A 20,254-nucleotide genomic window follows, 5' to 3' on the forward strand; every position below is an offset into this window, starting at 1 on the left:
TCCCTTACACTAGTCATACATGTCTTTGGTAATTGTCTAGAAATCAAATGCTTCTATATATTTAGTTTAACATCAAATTTTTAAATTACCATATTGTGAACACCATGGGATACCATCTCGAATTTTGTGAGATTTTGAAGCCCAAATACTTCACTTGCTGTTTCTTCTGATTCACTTAATCTATTTACAAAGATCTTTTTGGTCACCCTTCTCAACCCTTTTTGTGGTGATTACAAGTTTTTTTTACATGCATAACTAACCTTTCATATGAGTCTCATTCAGTCCCAGCCCTGAGTCATTTAGAGGTAGCTGGTAGGTATAGTACTGTGCCTGGAGTCAAAACCTCAGATAAAATCTGGTCTCAGACACAGTGTATGTGATACTGAGCAAGTCACTTAACCTATATGCCTCAGTTTCCTCAACTATAAATTGGGGGTTGTTGTGAGGATCAAATAAAATATTTATTCTAAAATACTTAACAAAGTTCCTGAAACATAGTATGTGCTATATAAATGCTTATGCTCTTCCTTTCCTAAATCTAAAGGTATACACAGGGAACCAAATTTGACATTAACTTCCCTAGGTTCATTTTAGGTCCTGGGAGATCTTCAGAATGGAAATTCTCAAGAATAAACCTCTTTCCCCAAATTTTTCTACTCAATTTTTTTTTACCTTTGAAGAAGAAATAGGATAGGGTGACAATCACTCAGCTACGTGTGTCTCAACATAGGACTTACACATACCCAGATCTTTGACTCCCCCTCTTCCCCCAGAGAATGAAGGGGCAGTCAGCCCCAATCCCCATAATTAAAAGATGCATGCCATCTGTTCTTGCATGGTCATTTTTAAATACTACCAATGAGGACAGGTTTCCTGCCGCTAAAGAATCCTATCTTATCCACCCTAACAGTCATATTATCAAGTCAAGACTGCATACCTCTTAAGTGCAGACGACTAGACCCTAAGGAATTCTGTAAATTCCCATTTCTGCAATGAAGTAGAGGAAAAGCATAAATTAAGAGCCTTACAAACAAAAGAGAGCAAAAGAAGTATCACCATCTACATCATCAATATAGTATAAAAATGCACCAATTTTGGAATCAGGGACCTGGGTTTAAAATCCAGTTCTACACCTTATTGCTCATGTGACCTCAGACAAGTTACCTAACAGTCTGTTAAAACGAGGAAGTAGAACTAAATGGTGTCATATGTTTCTACCCTGTTCTAAATCCTTTGGTCTGGTAGTTATTGACAAATGCAAAGAAGTCTTGTTGAAATGATTGACAGGAGACCAGGTTTCTGAAAAAAGCTTAATTTTTAAAAAAGAGATTGTTGAGAAAGGCTATAATTTGCCACATTAAGTGAGTAAAGTCCCCCTGCTGTAGAGAATAACTTAGATAATGGTTTGGGAAGCTTCACTATACTCTTCTGAGAAGTAGAATAATGTAACCAAAATAGTACTGGGAGGAGGAAAAATTTGTTTTACTTTTTATACACACACACACAGCTTGTGCAGAAACAGTAGACTGGTTTCCATGTAGAAAGGCTTTATGGTAATCTCAAATTAAGATGGTAAAGTCTTGACAGTGGGGACAAATGGGCAAAACTTGGGGACATTTTAGAAGACTAAAGCAAGAACTAGCAACTTACTTAGTATCAAAGCTACCAAAAAAAGAACTGTGAGAACTTCAAATTTATAAGCATACATGATACAGAAGAGTGGTACCATTGTTATTCATTATCTGGAGTTGAGACTCCTTGGATATAGTCCACAGGTGATAAATCAGGAGGTAGGTTTCTGTTTTGAAAGGTGGGAGAAGTTGAATCCTAAGCTAGAAGCCATATCCAAAAGTGGTAGACCTGGATTCACCACCAGATTGGATAGCAGTAGGTTGAGCCAAACAATTTTAAGGGCATGGAGCTGACATTTGGCACTAATGGTTAGAGCATTTGAATGGGCCTGATGGCCCTGGGTAAGTCCCCTCCTCGAGTTTCCTTGAGGGCACCAAAGGAAAAACTAGGGTTGGAATCAAGATCAGCTTGCTCTCTTTTTTCAGTGTGACCTCAGACAAGTCCCAGCTTCTCAGAGCTTGTTTTTCATTTGTACAAGGATAGTACTAATCCCTTCCCAGTCCAGCTCACAAGGTGCTTGTGAAGATCAAATAAATGCATATGCAAATACTTTGAAAACTGTAAAACACTCTGCAAGTATATCATTATTACATTATTACTTCACAGAGACTTTGGAAAGAAAATTCAGTAACAGATGTTCTTCACAACCAAGGTGGTACTTCTCAATAAGCAAGGGGATCTTGGTGACTTCACTTCTCTGGATGGAAAGAGTCTGATTGATCTACTTCATGATGTAGGGTGGATTGGATTAAAGAGAAGTCATGGAAACTGAATTGTGATCAACTCTATAGTGAAATCAGGTTGGAGTTATTCATGTGCCATTCCACCATTCACAGCAACACTGCCCACCCAGAAGCGTTTATGTGGCAGAATCACTGACTCTCCTTTGAGAGCATTTCAGACCTCAGTACTCTTTATCATGGAGAGACCTTTTAGATCTAGGCCAGGTACTTTGCAGAATTCTCATTCCGGCCCCTTTTCCCCCATTTTTCTTTTTCTATTTTTTTTTTTTATCCTTATCTCACCTGGACACTTGACCAGTGGTGACAAAAGGAAAACTTTTCCCAGGAATTTTCCCATTATCTCTCTTTATTAGAAAGCATGAATGATTCTGGCTATCCAGATAGCCATCTCCCCATCTATTTTTCAGACAGCAGGATCAGAATATTTTGGAGCATGAGTTCATGGGTACTGTAAGAGGATGTAATTTCCTTTCCTCTGTCATTTATTGCCTTTTTCTTTGCCTAGATAGTTGATAATAAGGCTCCTTCCTTTTATCCCAATTTAAATGTTGAGCCTGATTATTTTAAGTGATTAGAATGTGAATAAGATTAAAGTTAGGTGTTCAGTCCCTCTATTAGTTGACTTCACATGGATTAAAGAAAACTCTTTGGTCCCAGATGACATTCCTAATCCTGGCCAGCCTGTTGCTATTACAAGGATAAACGGGTGAGAATATAACCCTTCTCTCATATCTACAGGGGTGGGGGGAAATAATTAAAATTCACATTCTTATTACTATGATTCAGGAGTGTCATGACCATGTATATGGAATAGCACATTACATTGAAAGTGCCTTTAGATTTATGGTAAGGAAAGAAAGAGACAAGCCATTCAAGAAGATTTAGTCCATTTTGAGAGCCACTATTAAAAAGGAAAATCTCAAAACTCCCTTTTGAGGGTGGTGATAAGGGGGGAGGGGGCATTCGTAGCTGAGGGAAGTGAGGTCCCAGGTGGTTTCACCCAGTGGTAGAACTTTTTTGACAGAATTCAGAGCCCATAGAATTTCCAATTTTAAACACACTTTACAATATACAAAGTTCTTTTAACACATGATCTCATTTGAGAGGTGATAGTAGGTGCCTATGAACAACTTAAGCACAGAGGAAGACAGTATTTTACTTTGTTTCTCTTCCATGCAGGCACCATCACTTAGAATGCTATTGAGCTTCCCTTAGGCACATGGCACTAAAGCATACTATCTTAGGCCACTGATCAGCCTACCCCAGAGTAAGTCATGCTCATCATTTTCCAGACAGGACTTGCCTCCAGCCTCCCTGGTCCCGTGAAGATGTTTGGAGGGCAGAGATGACCCTAAGACGTTCTGGAAGGGGTGAGAGAACCTCTGTATCATGTTCTTCAAGTAGTGTTTTTTGCATACAAGGAAAAGGACAAGGCCCATTGATTTACAGCTTTTAGATAAAGACATTTGGGATCAGAAAAAAACTTATTAAGCAATAATAAAACCCAATTAATAGTACTTCGATTTGCTATAAGCCTTTGGATCACTTTGGTTTGTTTTTTTTTTATTCTTTTATTTTAATCATTCTGATGCCAGTGCTTCATAATTTTAGCTGAGACTTCCCCCCCCAAAAAAAAAAAAAAAATGCATGAAAAACACAGAGAATTGAAGCCCAAAAAGGAAAACTATTAGTTCAAAAATGTCCATCTTTAATATACAAATGCCATATTGAAGAGCCATGGTATTAAATATTTCTAGGAGACTATAAATAGTGGCTAGAGATATTCCCCACTCTTTGTCAAATTTACCAGAATAACTATAAGATAAGAAAGTGACAGAATCTTTGAAGATAAAACATTTCTATTCATTTGAAAATAATTACTCAGATTTAGGTAATGTTTTATGATTTACAGAGCACTTTCCTCACAACCCTATGAAGCATTCATTTGGAGTAGCTTCCATTTTACAGATTAGGAGGCTTAGACAGTAGTTGACTCCCTTCACCAGAGATCTTCAGGCAGAGATTATATGAATACATAGAGGAGATTACTCTTTAGTTAGATGTTAGATGAGATGACCTCTGAGAGAGCCCTTCTAACTGTTTATGTGGGCTTGTCATACAGCTGGGAAGAAGGGTAACCTAAATTGGAACCTGATCTTTACCTCCCCATTTACTGCTGCCCAGATTCAGCAATTAAGCCATGCTCTCTGTTCTTTCTGCAAGATTTGGGGAAGAAGGGGGCTGTAGAATAGTCTCTCCCTTGGCAGAGTTTTATAATTTGTCTTAAGAGTCATGATCCTCCTACATTCCACCCCCTCTCCTAAACGGAAAGAGGATTGACTTTTGTTCCTAGAGAACAGAGGAGATTCATTGTCTGCAGGTAGATTAAAGAAATTTCCAGTTTGGATTGCTTATTATGGAAGGTATTCATAGAAGGATACCAGATGTTTCTTTTGAATTTTTTTTTTTTTTTTTTTTTTTTTTTTTTTTTGGTACATGTGTGTCTCTGTCCTCAGGCTCTCTGTTCTAATTTAAACACCAAACAATTACTCTTTTCTTTTTCCACTGTATATAAAAATTCAAAAGGAGAGCATAGTAACTCTGATTCCTGGAAAATAGAGAACAGGTAAAGAAGAAATTGACTTGTATACAATAATTATCTCTAGAATTTAATAGCCCAGAATATTTTAAGTTCTCTTTAAATTGGGGCCGCAGTCTCTAGTATCTGTTAACCTGGAACAACTCATTCTCTGGATCCTAAAGGATAAAGTATTTTCTGCTCCAAGAATCTTTTGCTCTTTGGGCAAGCAGTTAAAAATGTATTTTGGTGAACTTTTCATCCAAATTTAAACCTTTTAAGATTTTAAATACCACCTTCCTGTTTGAAAAGAAACTAAAGCATTTAAGAGTTGATGGTATATATATAATAAGAGTCTTGTTCAAACAAGTTTTTAAAAGGAGTTTAATATTTGGTTGGAGTTGGGCGGGGGAGGAAGGTGGTTAGGGTTTTGTTTTGTTTTGTTGGTTATCAGAGCAACAGAGTTCTCTGAAGCCTTTCCTACCCCATTAAGCTTAAATTAAAGTGTTTTTTCCTCCAAAAGCAATACCTTTTGTTAACTAGTTAAATAAATTGAAGCAGTCAAATTAAATTGTTTTTTGTAATGGTATCAAGGCAGGCACTTGGTTGTGCCAGCTGGTGATGATAATACTATTAATTGATATTAACTGAGAACAGTTTAAGCTTGCAAAAACATATTGTATGGGATATCCCAAAGGTCTTAGTGTAATTTTAAACTCTTATGCCATAATAGCTAGTTTAATAGCTAAAAATTGTGCTAAGACTTTTGTAACACCTCACTTATATCTTAGTCCAACCCTGTGAGGTGGCTACTCATCCCCACTTTTACACAGAGAGAATTAAGTGCTTTGCCCATAGTAATAAGCATCAGAGGATTCAGACCAGTCTAATTTCAAAATAAGGGATAAGGAGAAAGTCCCTTTCTCAGATTAGCTTTCACTTTCATTTTTATTAGTTTTTTTGTTTTTTTTAAATAACTATATATCTGCATGTATTAAATTAAACCTTAATTGAAATTTGACACCTGTGTCGAGTCACAGGTAGAATGGCTGTATTAGCATGTTGATGCAAACTTTTATGGTTGGGGACTTCTGACTGGGCTCTTGCCTAACAAAAACAAAATTAAAATAATATCTGAACATTAAGGGGCCCACTGTTAATAGTTTCTGGAAAATGAAAAAGAGATAAATTCAGAGGCCATGTTCATCTCTCATCCTTATAACAACAGATAATATGTATGTAGCACATTATATGAATTATTGCTTCATTTGGTTCTCTTAACCAGACCTTTTGAGGGAGGTAGCAGTTTTGCTCTCGATTTATATCTTAAGAAATGAAGGCTCAAAGAAATGACCTTATTTTCCTAATATCCCAGTTAGTAAATGGCAAAAGGTAGGATTTAAGACAATGTTTCTAACTTCTGGACCAGTATTCTTTTCTACTCCATAAGAGTGTGTTTCTTCATAAAAGCTGTTGCTACTAATGAGGGTAGAGGAAATTCATGTGTCCTTTAAAGTCCTAATTGGAAATTTCATCATGGTGTGGAGATAACTCTAGCCATATTAACAAAGCACATACCTACCAGACTGGAAAAACTTCACGGATGAATCTGGTGACAAACTATAGGTCTTTTATCTAAAGCTCAGCAGAGCTAAATTTGGAGATTACAGCTGGCCACTGTAATTCTCAAACACTAGCTGCTAAAATTCAAAGACATAGAGGTTTGATCATGGAAAACAAGCTAATTACAACTAAAATTCCAGATCCTGCAAGTATTGAAGAAACTAATTATTCTCTTTGCCAGATTATCATTTGCTTTTCAGAAAAAGTCAAAAGTTCTATTGGGTTTTCTTTAGGAGAATTAGGACAATATGAAGACAAGATGATTTGTAGTAGTAGAAAATGCATTACAGTTTAGATATGATTGAACATTAGATTTTTAAAGAATTAGTGTAGTTTGCTACCTACATATTATAATTTAGGGCCATGTTTACAGTGGCCCTTAACTCCATGATACCTGGTTTAAAAAATAATCTGCTATGGGTTTTCCCTAGTGTGTGTGATTCTAGATAATGTTCTAATAAGATAATTTTAATTTTGGAGGCAGCATGATGTAATGGAAAGTAGGCTAGTCTGGAAGCAAAAAGCTGGGTATCAAGTTCTTGGACAAGCAACATTTTGTAAACCTCAGTTTGCTCATCTGTAAAATGAGAGATATGGAATACATGAAAGCTTAAAGGCCTCTGTAGTGCCTACACATTGCAATTTAATCCAGGAAAGTAACAGGAAGTTTGCTTTTTTTAGTGTATATAATATATACCTTCTGACAGTTCCCATTTGGATGAATCATGATAGTAAATTCTCCTGGACAGGGCTGTTAGCCATTCATAAGCACTGAAAGCATCACACTGACATTTAGAGTATAGTTGCTGTTAGCCCAAACTGGTACACAACGCTAGATAATAGGATTTCATCTTGTGGTAACCAGTGACAAATCCTGATGAGCAAATGAGCAAATAGATTGTTTACATATTTATCGATATATATGTAAAGTACATTGTCATATATGAGATCAAATAGAAGATAGGGTGCTTTTGCAAAACTAACTTGATTTTATTAAATAAACTGATCTCCTTATCATGGGCAGCCCCTCCAGAAACACAGCTCCTGCAACCTGCTTTTGCCTTCTCATCTGTGTGACTCTTGTTCATGACATTCTATAGGTTCACCACAGGGGCCTACCCTTTGTGAACCTGGGATCTTCTTTTAGATCTCTTGACATTGTATACTTAGTGAAGGATTCAGGCTTTCATTTCCATCGTATATGTCTTGTACCAGGTACTATAACTAACCTGCATTCTTTTCAAGTCATCAGTCTTTCTGGCAATGTCTTTTATGCCACTTGTCCCATATAGTTGTTCACTGGGAATATGTTAAAGCCAAGTCATATACTCCATGCACCTTTCCATTGCCCTTTGGTTGACTCACAAAATAGAGATAATGGCATTGTAGGACTTAAAATCATACAGGGTAAGCAGAGTATACTTATAATTTTAGTAGAATTGACTAAGAAATGATAGCTGAGAGTTCACAGAAGCTGGTAATTACTGTTGGTAAATTTTCTTTCTTTCTTTTTTTTTTTAAATTAACTGACTTGATTGCATTTCATTGTGGTAATTGTGTGCTAAACATAACTGGCTTTGTCAAATGTGGCAGTGTTCATAGCTTCTTAAGAGTCATAGAATTGCAAGATTTTGGAATTGGAAAGGATCTTAAAATCCTATCTAGTTCGACCCAAGTGAAGGCTCATATATAACCAACCTGTGGTCATTCAACCTTGACTTAAAGACTTACAGTCAGAAGGAATCCTCTGCCTCCCAATACAATCTATACCACATCAGGGCAGCTCTAATTTGTTAGAAATTTTTTTTCTTACCAAGCCAAAGTTTACCTCTTTGCAATCTCCACTGTGTTGCATTTTAGTTGTTCCTCATTCTAATTCCTGGACCCAATTAGAACAATCAATCCTTCAAGATTTTGAAATCATCTCTCATGTGCCTGTTCCTGCTAGTCTTCTCTTCACCAAGCTAAATACTTGTAGTTCCTTCAACTAATTCTCATGGAATATTCATAAGGTACTTTATCATCCTAGTTATCTTTCTCTGGACAAACTATGTTTATCAGTGCCCTTCCTAAAAGGTGGTATCAAACATGTGTTAATGGTTCATTGTTCTAGTCCATTAAGATCTATTTGAATCATGTGTTTGATTAGTCTACCTTTGATATTAACAAATTTGATATGCCTTTAAATTACTGATTAAAATATTAAATGTCATAGGGACAGATACAGTTGCCTGGGATGGCTTCACTGGAGAACTATCCCAAATTGACATTGCAATATTAATGAGCACTTTGAGGGGCTGCCCAGTCAAACAGATCTGTATTTACCCAATTTTACCTTTTTCCATCTTGTCTACAAGAATAATAAGAGATGCATTGCAGAAAATCTAAATTAATTGAAACCCATATCATTGCCTTGATTTGTTATTTCATTGGTCCTCTCAAAAAAAGATAGTCTGGTATGACCTATTCTTGATGAAGGCCACTTTCTTTTCTGGTCGTTCATTAACTATTCCTTTAGAAATTCATTCTAGAATCTTGCCAGGAATCAGAATCAAGCTCAGTGACCTATGATTTGTAGATTTTAATCTCTCTTTGTCTCAGTACAACATTTATCCTCTGTCCTATGGTACTTCTATTGTTTACCACAATTTTCAAACATAGGCAGCGAATAATTCACTAATCACATCTACTAGTATTTTCAGCAATGTATAGGCTAAGGATTTGTGAAGCAATGCTTTAATGCAGAAGTTCTTTTAATTTGGGATCCATACATTGCTTTGGTTTTTTTGGAGGGAGGGGCTTCATATTTTAATAATTGTTTCAGTACATTTTGTTTACTTGGTAATCTTAACATTATTTTATGTGTTTAAAGATATTCTAAAAATGAGTTCATAGATTACATGAGATTATCCATGGGTAGATAGTCCATGACACAAAAAAGCTTAAGAAGTCCTGCTCTTAAGAGTTTCACAAATTGTGAATATCAGGAGCAGCCATTATATTTAAGAGATTATTGGAGATAAATGAATTTCAAAGATTATATAGCTATAAATTAACTATAAGGAATATTCCAGCATAAGATAACTATACTTTATTCTTTTTTTAATTTAATAGATTTTTATTATCTTTTGTTTTTATATCGTTGTGTCCTTCCTAAAAATATCCCTTGCAATAAAGAATTTTTTTAAGAGGAAATAAATCAGCAAACCAGTCAATACATTGAAAAAAAAATCTGACATTATATAGCTACATTGTAATATAGTTAATAGAACCATAACATTTAATAAAGGGGGAAAATGAACAAATTTAGCATCTTTTAAAGAGGCAAGTGAAATGCCTTGTTTTTAAAAGCTAGATAAAACTCATGGAAAGAGATTATTTAAAAGCAATTCAGATATGTAACTGTAATTTGAATCAAGCAGCAAGCATTTAGTAAGTGCTTTCTATGTGCCAGGAATTGTGTTATGCACTAGAGAAAGAAATAATAACTGCAGCTGGCACTGATATATGGAAATTGTGCTTTTCTGTTCATATCTCAGCCCTCTGAAGTGGGCAAAGCAGAGAATATTATCCCCACTTTATCAGTGAAGATATGGAGACTTTTGAGAGATTCAGTTACTTGCACTTGCCCAGTGTCCCACAGTCAGTGAAGCTTAAGCTCCAAACCTAGATAGAAGTTTAGAGCTTTCTTTACCTTTCCAGCCTATCTCTAAATACAAAGTATCACATAGTTAACTGTTTTAGTTTCAAAATCCAGCAGAACCAATGTTTCCATTTAATGTGATTGTTACAATCAGTAGTTTGAAATTAAGAGATAGAAGGCCATTCCAGCAATGTTAGCATGATTGTAAATAAGGCATACCTGAAATGTATTTTTTAAAGACCCAAGATTTTTGCATTTAGATTTACATAAATTTGCACTTTTCTAACATACATTAAGTGGTTTATTTGCTTTATTTTTTCATTTCATGCATGTGTGTATGTGTTCACGCGCGTGCACATATGCCATCAAGCTTTTCACTTAGAAGGCTCCCCACAGGTTTTCCAGAAAGAAGCCAACAGTTGCATGAGTTTTTAAAAGAATACCAGCTAGTCTAAAATTCTTAATTAAAATCCCAAAGAACTAGAACTCATCCTACAAAGTATTGTATAACTCAGAATATAAATTTCTATGTAAAACATTTCTTTCCTACAACTGTGAGGTGACTAGTGCAGATATCATTCCTAGTTTGCAAATAAGAAACTGAGGTGCAGAGTTTTAAGTGATTTGACCAGGATATAATCTACTAAATAAATGTCTGAACCCAGGGCTTTCAGTTCAGAAATCTTGTGCATTTTTCATTATACCATGCTGTCTCTTAAAATTTTTATAGACGTTTACTGGGAATTTCCAAACAAGTTATTTCACATATATTTTTTTTTAATCAAGCTTTTTCATTTTTTTATCCCCTGTTAGTAGGAGAAAAGCACAGGCTTTAAAAATTATATGGTTCACTGGTACATAGTATAAATTACTTTTTGTTGTTGGTGTTAAGATAATCACCCTAGAACATAACAGTAAATTTCAGATAGTGTCTAAAGTTAGGTCTGATTGTCCCCTAGGTTTTTACTTTGGGATTGAAAACGAACATATGATTTATTGAAAGTTCAGTAATCATCCTCTCTGATCCTATAGAAAGGTATATCTCCATTTTTTATGAAAGGACTTCTCATTCCCACCCTCCCAATGTTTCTGAGGGCTTGAATATAACATCTATCCCAGAAGTAAAGCATAATTATTGCAAGGAAAGGTTGGGAAGCTACTTGAAAGCAGCACCATCTTGGCAGAGTCCCTTCATGTTCCCTAATCCTCAAATAAGTTTTCTGGTCCTTATTTCTATATTCTTTAAACAGAACCCTTACACCTCCCTTTTTGCAGTTTCTTTTGGGGCAGTGTTGCCTTGCTTAGTAATACAAGTGACCCCAACTAACCTTTAGTTTGCAAGGTAGATTTAACTCTTACTAGAACATGAAGCTTTGTTGCTTTTTCTTTAATATTTACTGTAAAATTATGTATCGGTGTGGTCCCAACTCCCTCACCCCAATTGTGATTCTGACCTCTCTTTCAGGTATGGCTTTGTTGAATTTGATGACCTCCGTGATGCAGATGATGCTGTTTATGAACTGAATGGCAAAGACCTCTGTGGTGAGCGAGTAATTGTTGAGCATGCCCGGGGTCCTCGTCGAGACGGCAGTTATGGTTCTGGACGCAGTAAGCATTACTATGCATTTGTATCAGTTTATCAATTACTTAGTCAACTTTGTTGCTAGAAGCTAAATTATTTAATGTTATTGTTAAATTGTTAATAATATTTTAAGTTATTTATGAATAATTTATAATATTTTTAAAGTAAACCTAGATTTGGAAACAAGCATGTCTTTGCTAATGTTTCAGTTTGATTTTGATTGTTATTTAAATAAGTGGAGTATTTTGTGTTAATATTTTGTAAATTTTTGAATGTGTTTTGTAATGTGATTGTTTAACGTAGACTTAATAAAGACCTCAGTGTTGTAATTAAAAGACTCCTTTGAGGCTAAGATGATTGCCTGTACCATTTGCTGACCCTGGGCTCTTTGACCATTGTGGCCCTTGGCTAATCCAAAAAGGAAGTCATGTGACAATTGCAACCTATTTCCTATTAGACTTGGGTAGTGAGAATCCCATGAGTTAAACGCAGAGGAGATTAAACTGAAGTAGTTTCCTGAAAATCTTTTTTTCATACCATATACTCACAAACCCCAAATCAGTATAAGTAATATTAATAAATTAGTTTTAGTAATTTGAATGTCATTTCTAAATTTTTATAAAATTTGCGTGTAAATGTTAAACATATTAATGAATGCACCCGTATATTTTCATTATTAAGTATATTAAAGTTAATTTTAATGTTTATCTCTGTGGTTGCTTTTTTTTCTTTTTTAAATAAAAAAATATAGTTTGTAACTGGGTGGGAGTAAGGGCTAAATCTATATGCTAATCTTTTATATGAGATGTCTACTAAGCCATTTTTTCCTATTCCACAACTGAAGTATTGGTATCTGCTTGAACCTCCCAAAGGTGGATATGGTTATAGAAGAAGTGGAAGAGATAAATATGGTCCTCCAACTCGTACAGAGTACAGATTGATTGTGGAAAATCTGTCCAGCCGCTGCAGTTGGCAAGATTTAAAGGTTTGAGAACCATAGATGCTTTGTGACAGGATGGGAAGGGTGGGGATGAGCAGGAATCAAGAGTTAGAAGAGAGGACTTCTGGTCCAGGTACTGCCCCGAAGTAAGGGGTTACTTGATTTCACAGAAGCAGCATATCATTAGGTGTGATTTGTCAGTTCAGAGAATAGTTGGCCATCCACTTTTGGTGGATGGAAGCCAAACAATAATATTGGGCGTTTGCCTTGATATGGTAGGATTCGGTTTGGATGTTTGGGCCAATTTGTGTTATACAGATCTTTGATTTTTATCTTTGTAGGTAATTTCATGTTATAGAAATTGATGTCGTGGATGCAGATCAACAGCTTAACTGCAATTTAGAGGTTGAAAAAGCTGCCCAGGGCATTGAGAGGTTAAGGAGTTTACTGCTAGTCACACAGCCAGGTCATGTCAGGACCAGGACTTGAGACACCAAGTCTTTCTAATTCCACACACAGTATTTTATCTGCTTTGTTTCCTCTGAGGACTTAGTTAGAATGTATTATTGATGTTGTTGGAAAACAGTGCTGATGTGAAATGACATTATCTATGGTAAGCTTGGTTAGGTCCATAACCCACTAAGTTTATTGCTATTACTTCCAAGTCTTCGAGATTCCTCTAATGAAAGGATATGTAAAAATACAAAAACTCTTACAGTCACAATATTAATACCGTCCTCACATCCATGTTCATCCTAAAAATGAGAATTTTTGTTGGGGAGTGGAGAGGCACACTTCTTAACTCTCCTCCTTCAGTAGGCTCCAAGACATTTTTCAGAGTAAAGCTACCATCTTTAAGTATATAGTATATATATACTTATTAATATATAGTATCTTTTAGCCATTAAATGTAATATTTAGGGACTCATGATCTTTGTAGTTCACTATTAATTTGGCAAAAGATTTTATCTGTGTTATATTCCTGAAATGTTTGACTGAATTTTAGAGCCCACAACCTTAATATCTAAAGCTCAGAATTGATCATATCTTACTCTTTGAAAGTAAGGGTAGCTTTGAGTGATTAGGAGTAGGAAAGTATCTTGAATACCTATTTATAACTGGATACAGTAAGAGACCTTCATTTGTTAGTGGCAAATCTGGTCCAGAAGACATACTTCCTGACTCAGTATACTTGGTTGAGAATGTAGAAGTGATTCTTGCCAAATTGATTAAACACATTAAAGAAATCATTCCCTTATTCTTTGAATTGGGACTTAAACATGAGAAATAAGATATCCTTAATTTGTTCAACAAACACCAAGACCTACAGAAGAGATATGAGACTGTATGTTTTTTAATAGGTACAAGTCATTAAAAAAAGAGAAAAGTAAAGAAATTAAAAGCTAAAGAAAGAATAACAGTTCATACCCCAATCAATAGTATGACAAAGTAATCATCAAAACTATTCGGGCTGCTTTAAATACAGAAGAGATATGGACAGAGCATTGAACCATGGAGTCAGTAAGGTCTGGATTGGGATCCTTCCCCAGGCACTTAACAGCTGTGTTACGCTGGGCTTCACTAAACCTCTCTCTGTGTTTCTTCATCTGTATGATGGGGGATGTCACAGAGTTGCTGCTACCACTTTACCTGTTTTATAACTGTGCTGGTTGAGTCTGAAAATGAGACATTTCCTCTTAAAGAGTGGAAAGTAAGAGACAATAAAGGCTTGAGAGGAGCAAGAAATGCTGGGAGATAAATGAGGGAGCGAGCCTTTCCAAGAGGCCTAATAGGGCTGGTGAGAGCTTTTCGTGATTTTGGAAATGGGAAAGACTGAAAGTCAGAACCATTTTTCAGTGAGAAAACCCATGAACTAATGTAACCCAGCCTACTTCTTAACACATTTTGCCAAAATCACATTAGAATGTAGTCTTTTGTTGGTTCTATGATTTTTATACATTTAATCTGAATTTCTCTCATTTCTAGTAATAAAAACATTTCTGAAAAGAAATCATTATCCTTGCTTCAGTTCATTCAAGGTATATTAAGACATTCAAGCAGTCAACAATATTAAGTACCTACTATGTGTCAGGAACTCTCCAAAGAATGCCCCCTCCCCCCAAAAAAAATCATCTCAAGGAACTTACAGCCTGGGAAAGGTGGGAGGTAAGGGAAGAGAAACATGCAAGCATGTAAGTACATTCAAGGTGTGCGGCATAAACTGAAAATACTCAAAAGAGGAAGAATGCTGACATTAAGGGGGATTGGGAAAGCCTACTTACAGAAGTGGGTTTTAACTGGGAATTGATAGACATCATAGAGGCCGATAGAGATGAAGGGATTCTCTCCGTCCCTATCATTCCAAGCATGGAAGGTAATCAGTGAACATATCTAGAGCCGGGAGATCAGAGAATCTTTTTTTGGGTACTGAGTATCAGTGTCCCTAGATCCTAAAGTATATAGAGGGGAATAAGTTATAAGTAGTAAGGTATAAAAAGTAAATTGTAGGACATAAGATATAAAAAGAATATAACAGAAGAAAGGGTCCAGGTTATAAGACTCTGAACATCACATAGGATTTTGTATTTGGAGTTGACAGGGAACCACTGCATTTTGTTGAATGAAAAGTGATGTCACACCCACATTATTTTATGGAGGTCAATTTCATAACTGAGTGGAAGGATGGACTAAGGTGAGGGGAGATTAGAGACAGGAAGACCCAACCAAAAAGCCATTGCATTAATGGAGCATGAGGTGAAGAATATTCTCCCCAGAATGATGGCACTGTCAGAGAGAAAAGAGCACAAGAAAGAGATCGCCAGGGTAGAATCCACAGGACTTGATAAGAGATTTGATAGTGTAGGAGTGAGAATGAGCAATCAAGGATCACACTGTGGGGTAGAGGGAGGGATTGGGGTGGGGAAGAGAATGAGTTCACTTGGGCCTGTGTTGAATTTAAGATGTCTATAGGACGTCCAACTTGAGTTGTCCAGTGGGTAGCTGGGCACGCAAGGAAGGGAATGAGCAGAGAGATTAGGGCTGAAAACGAAGATCTGAGAATCATCAGTAGAAAGACAAGTGTGAATCTGAGGAAGAGAAGACATCACCAAGAGAATATTACAGAAGCAGAAAAGAAAGGACCCAGAACATAACTGGGGTAGGGACATTCCCAATTATCACATACAGAATATTGACCATACAAAGACAAAAATGCAAAACAGTCCCTATTCTCAAAGAGCTTACATTTTCCTGAGTGAAACTATATGTACTTAAGCAAATAATTTTGTAATAGAAAATTTGAGGAAACGGGATAATTGGTCTTAACATTAACCTAAGTTTTTAGATTTATTTCAAATACAAGTGTTTCAGTACTATGGTACCTTAGAATTTTTAAAGCACTTCTCATAGATCTCAGTTGGACTACATAGTAACTCTGTGAAGAAGACAAGACTAGAATTACAATTTCTAACTATAAGAATGAGAGTATAAGGACAGTGAGAGGATAAGTAATTGAAATTTCCAAATGAGAAGTGATAATAAAATTGCTGGTTAACTTCACTGTAAAGGGTTGGATTATGTTCCTCCCAAATTTAAAAATTCTACAAAACATTATAATAAAATTTATTGCTGTGAGATGTAGAAACTATTTGGTGCATTGTAGTCATGGAATTTTACTTAAGATATAATTTAAAATCTAAGCTTTTACTTCTAAGAGACATACTCCCTGTAGGGTAAAGAAAAAAAATCAATTGCTGCTTCCTAATGTGATGATTGCTTTCTGCTTTTTAGTGTGAGGTCCCCTAATCTATCCATTTGGAACAATTTTTTCTTCCTTTTAGGATTATATGCGTCAAGCAGGAGAAGTAACATATGCAGATGCTCACAAAGGGCGCAAAAATGAAGGTGTAATTGAATTTGTGTCCTATTCTGACATGAAAAGAGCTCTTGAAAAGCTGGATGGAACGGAAGTCAATGGCAGAAAAATTAGACTCGTTGAAGACAGGCCTGGCTCTAGAAGACGACGGTCCTATTCTAGAAGTCGGAGTCACTCGAGGTATTTCATTTTTTTAATATAGCTAAAGGATTTCTATGTAAAGGCCACAGACACAAACTACCCTTCCCTTTTTTGCTATTGGAGAAGCCTTAGCTCTCTTCCATTGAAAGAGAAAAGGCATTCATTAAGGAGGTTAATAACCTCTAACTAAAAGCTGTCATAATGAACTTTTGTTCACATAGTTTCAGGTGTAGATGCTTATTCAAATCTTAAAATTGTTGATCTTATGTTTTAATAACAAGTAGAGAAAAGCATGTGATTGAGCAATTTTTCACTAGGTTCAAATTACTTTTACTGTTCCCATGTGAGCCTTTCCTAGTAGGCTAATTTATCTGTTATTTATTTGCCTCCTGTGTATCTCCAAAGAATCATGTAATTTTGGCTCAGAAGAAACTAAGAGAACCTCTCATCTAACTTTCTCTGCTGTACCAAAAGAAAAAAAAAGGTCATCCTTAGTTCACTTAAAGTTCTCCAGTGAGAAGGAACCAGGAGATAGCTTCTTGGGGCAGCCCATTTTACTATTTGAGTTCCAGATATTAAACTCCACTATGAGTCTTTGTAACTTCTACCTAATTTCCCTCTACTCATGTCTCTCTCCCCTCTCCTCTCCCTTACTTTCTTGCTGATCAGCAATTTAAATTGCTGTGTTGAATTTGGGGTCTTCTAATTAAGCATGTCCAAGCAGAGTTCATTATCTTTCCCTAAAAACCCTACTCTTAAGAACTTTTCTTCCCACTCACCCAGGCTCACAATATCCGTCTCATCCTCAAGAACATTCCACATCATAGAGGGAAACTGGGGCTGGAGTCAGGAAGACCTGAGTGCAAGTCTGGCCTCAGACCCTTCCTAACCGGATGACCTTGCAAGTCACTTGACCCTGTTTGCTTCAGCTTCTTCATCTGTAATATGGGGGTGATAATAATACCCGCTTTCCAGGGTTATACAATCAAATGAAACAGTAATTATAAAGTGCTCAGCAAAGTACCTGGCACTTAGTAAGGACTGTATAAATATTAGCTATCATTATTCTTACCATACAGTTCTGTCATGTTTTTGTTTTTGTTTTTGTTGCCTGTCCTTTTATTTATGGTTTAGATTTTTAAATTGGTGAGTTTATTGTGGGCATATCCTCATCTTTTTCTTTAAATCCTTCCCCATTTTTTTCTCATGGAAATTGTTTTTCTTTGTACGCTTAAAATATCATTCTTGAGAGATTGCCATCCCTACTAACGTCCTCTGTGGAGTTCTAGGCCGCCATGGTAGTGGGAGGGAGTTGTGTGAAGAAGCTGTGGCTCTGGGTTCAAGGGAAGGCATCTGCTGCGACTCTGGCCCTGATTCCAGAATGGACTCTAAAAACTGGGCTTCTCTTCCTCAGGTCCCGCTCTCGAAGCAGACATTCTCGTAAGAGCCGGAGTCGCAGCGGCAGCAGCAAGAGCAGCCACTCGAAGAGTCGGTCCCGGTCCAGGTGGGTGTCATAGGAATGCCGCTTTGCCTGGTCTATGTTGCAGACTTCTCCATCCGCTCCCCCCCACTAGATAGTGCCAGGGCTGACCCAGCGCTGCCCACTGTGAGCCTTTGACAAGAGGTGCTCACTGATGCAGCCTTCCTCAGGGGGTCCCTTGGAATCGTTCACATCCTCTGGGGTGGCACTGACGATCCCCTGCCCTAACAGATGCTTGCCTCTCTCCAGGTCCGGCTCCCATTCCAGGAGCAAGAGTCGCAGCCGCAGCAAGAGCCGCAGCCGAGGCAAGAAGGACAAGAGCCGGAGCCCAAGCAAGGAGGACAAGAGCCGTAGCCGCAGCCGCAGCCTAGACAAGCCCCGGAGCAAAAGCAAAGACCAGGCCGAAGAGAAAGTCCAGAACAACGAGGAGGATGGCAAAGCTAAGAGCCGCAGCGCCAGCCAGGACAAGAGCAAGAGCCGCAGCCGCAGCAAGGAAAGAGCCGAGAAGGAGAGGAGGGGCAGCCGCAGCCACAGCCAGGACACCGGCACGGGCAAGGCCAGGAGCCGCAGCAAGAGCAAGGGGCAGAGCCGCAGCCGCAGCCGCAGCCGCAGCAAGAGCAAGGACAAGAGGAAAGGAAGGAAGAGGAGCCGGGATGAGAGCCGCAGTCGCAGTCGCAGTCGCAGCCGCAGTCGCAGTCGCAGTCGCAGCCGCAGCCGTAGCCGTAGCCGCAGCCGCAGCAAGAGCTCCAAGAGCAAGAGGCACAGCAAGCGAGAGAGCAAGGCGAGCAGCAGCAAGAAGAAGAGCAAGGAGGACCCTGAGCGCTCCCGGTCCAGGTCCAGATCCCGCTCCCAGTCCAAGGGCAAGGAGCACCTAAAGCTCGAGGCTGGTCCCAAAGAAGGCAAAGGTGATGGGGAAGATGCTCAGGCAAACCAGGAAGCTCAGTCCAGGTCCAGATCTAATTCCAAATCAAAACCAAACATTCAATCAGAATCTCGTTCCAGATCAAAATCGGCCTCAAAAACCAGGTCCCGGTCCAAATCCAGATCTGCCTCCAGATCCCCCTCCAGGTCTCGATCTAGATCCCGCTCGAGGTCCTAAAGTAGCTGCCAGCACAGGTGGAAGGAGCTCCACGAGAAGAGTCTTTTGTACATGTTGGGTAGCTGTAGCACAAGTGATTGAAGTGTAGAATCCATGTCAATGCTGTATATTTTTAACTCCCCCCAATGGTGTGTCTGTAATTGTGAAATCTCAGTGCCCGCTCCCTCTCCGTGAGGCCTGCTGGGGCCAGGCTTTTCTGCTCGAATGAAAGATCCCTGTAATTACACAGCCCTCATTAGATCATCCCAAATGCCTTAGCCCGCAGGCCTGGCCTTACAGATAGGGAGCTCGGTGCCAGTGGCTTGGAGGCTGGAATGATGATGACATAGGTAGGTATGATGACTTCAACCATTTCTGCCCTTGGATTGATGCCCTTTGATGTATGCCATTTAGTGAAAGTGCTAAGTCTTAAGTTTCATACTACTTTGGTTTCATATTTTTGGACTTTAACAAAGTTGTGAATAGCACAGTCAAGAAACTGATTCCTTCAGTAATCCATAGGAAATCCACTGTAGAGTTCCATATTCTGGTATTGTGACTATACTCTTGTTTTATATTAAAAAAAAAAACAAAAAAGATTTTTTTTTAATTTTATTTTTCCCCATCTTGCAAAGTACAGTGATCCCTGTTTCCATTAAATTTGAATAAAGACTATTTTTGCTTGACAAAATTAAATTGTAGTTAAATCTTATTGCATCTCCATGAGACTCTCTATCACTTGTTTTCTTATTCAAAATACATCTAGTCTAGAAGGCCTGACCAATTTCAGATTCAATAGTCTCCATTCTTGACTAAAATGACAATTTTTCAAGATTATTCCCATGTCATTTCAAATCCTTACACATTTGCACGGCACTTGATATATTCCAGTTGCTCTGCTAAATGTTAGATGTCAAAGAAAAATGGACACACAGTTCAT

At 37.6% G+C, this 20,254-nt stretch overlaps 1 protein-coding gene across 4 annotated transcripts in view; it reads left to right on the forward strand.

Annotated features, from left to right (window-relative positions):
* Positions 1 to 20,010, forward strand: part of SRSF4 (serine and arginine rich splicing factor 4) — a 29,185-nt gene extending 9,175 nt beyond the window's left edge. The window contains exons 3-9 of one of the 4 annotated variants that reach the window (XM_051987999.1): positions 2,239 to 3,081; positions 3,668 to 3,745; positions 11,685 to 11,827; positions 12,646 to 12,786; positions 16,581 to 16,795; positions 18,171 to 18,260; positions 18,486 to 20,010. In XM_051987999.1, the coding sequence (XP_051843959.1) occupies positions 11,783 to 11,827; positions 12,646 to 12,786; positions 16,581 to 16,795; positions 18,171 to 18,260; positions 18,486 to 19,335 (1,341 nt within the window). In that variant the 5' untranslated portion in view covers positions 2,239 to 3,081; positions 3,668 to 3,745; positions 11,685 to 11,782 and the 3' untranslated portion in view covers positions 19,336 to 20,010. The remainder of the gene's footprint in view (positions 1 to 2,238; positions 3,082 to 3,667; positions 3,746 to 11,684; positions 11,828 to 12,645; positions 12,787 to 16,580; positions 16,796 to 18,170; positions 18,261 to 18,485) is intronic. The other 3 variants (XM_051988000.1, XM_051987998.1, XM_051988001.1) reach the window with 3 other exon arrangements.
* Positions 20,011 to 20,254: the final 244 nt, after the last annotated feature.

The sequence above is a fragment of the Antechinus flavipes genome, chromosome 3, assembly GCF_016432865.1.
Source record: "Antechinus flavipes isolate AdamAnt ecotype Samford, QLD, Australia chromosome 3, AdamAnt_v2, whole genome shotgun sequence".
Classification (NCBI taxonomy): Eukaryota; Metazoa; Chordata; class Mammalia; order Dasyuromorphia; family Dasyuridae; genus Antechinus; species Antechinus flavipes.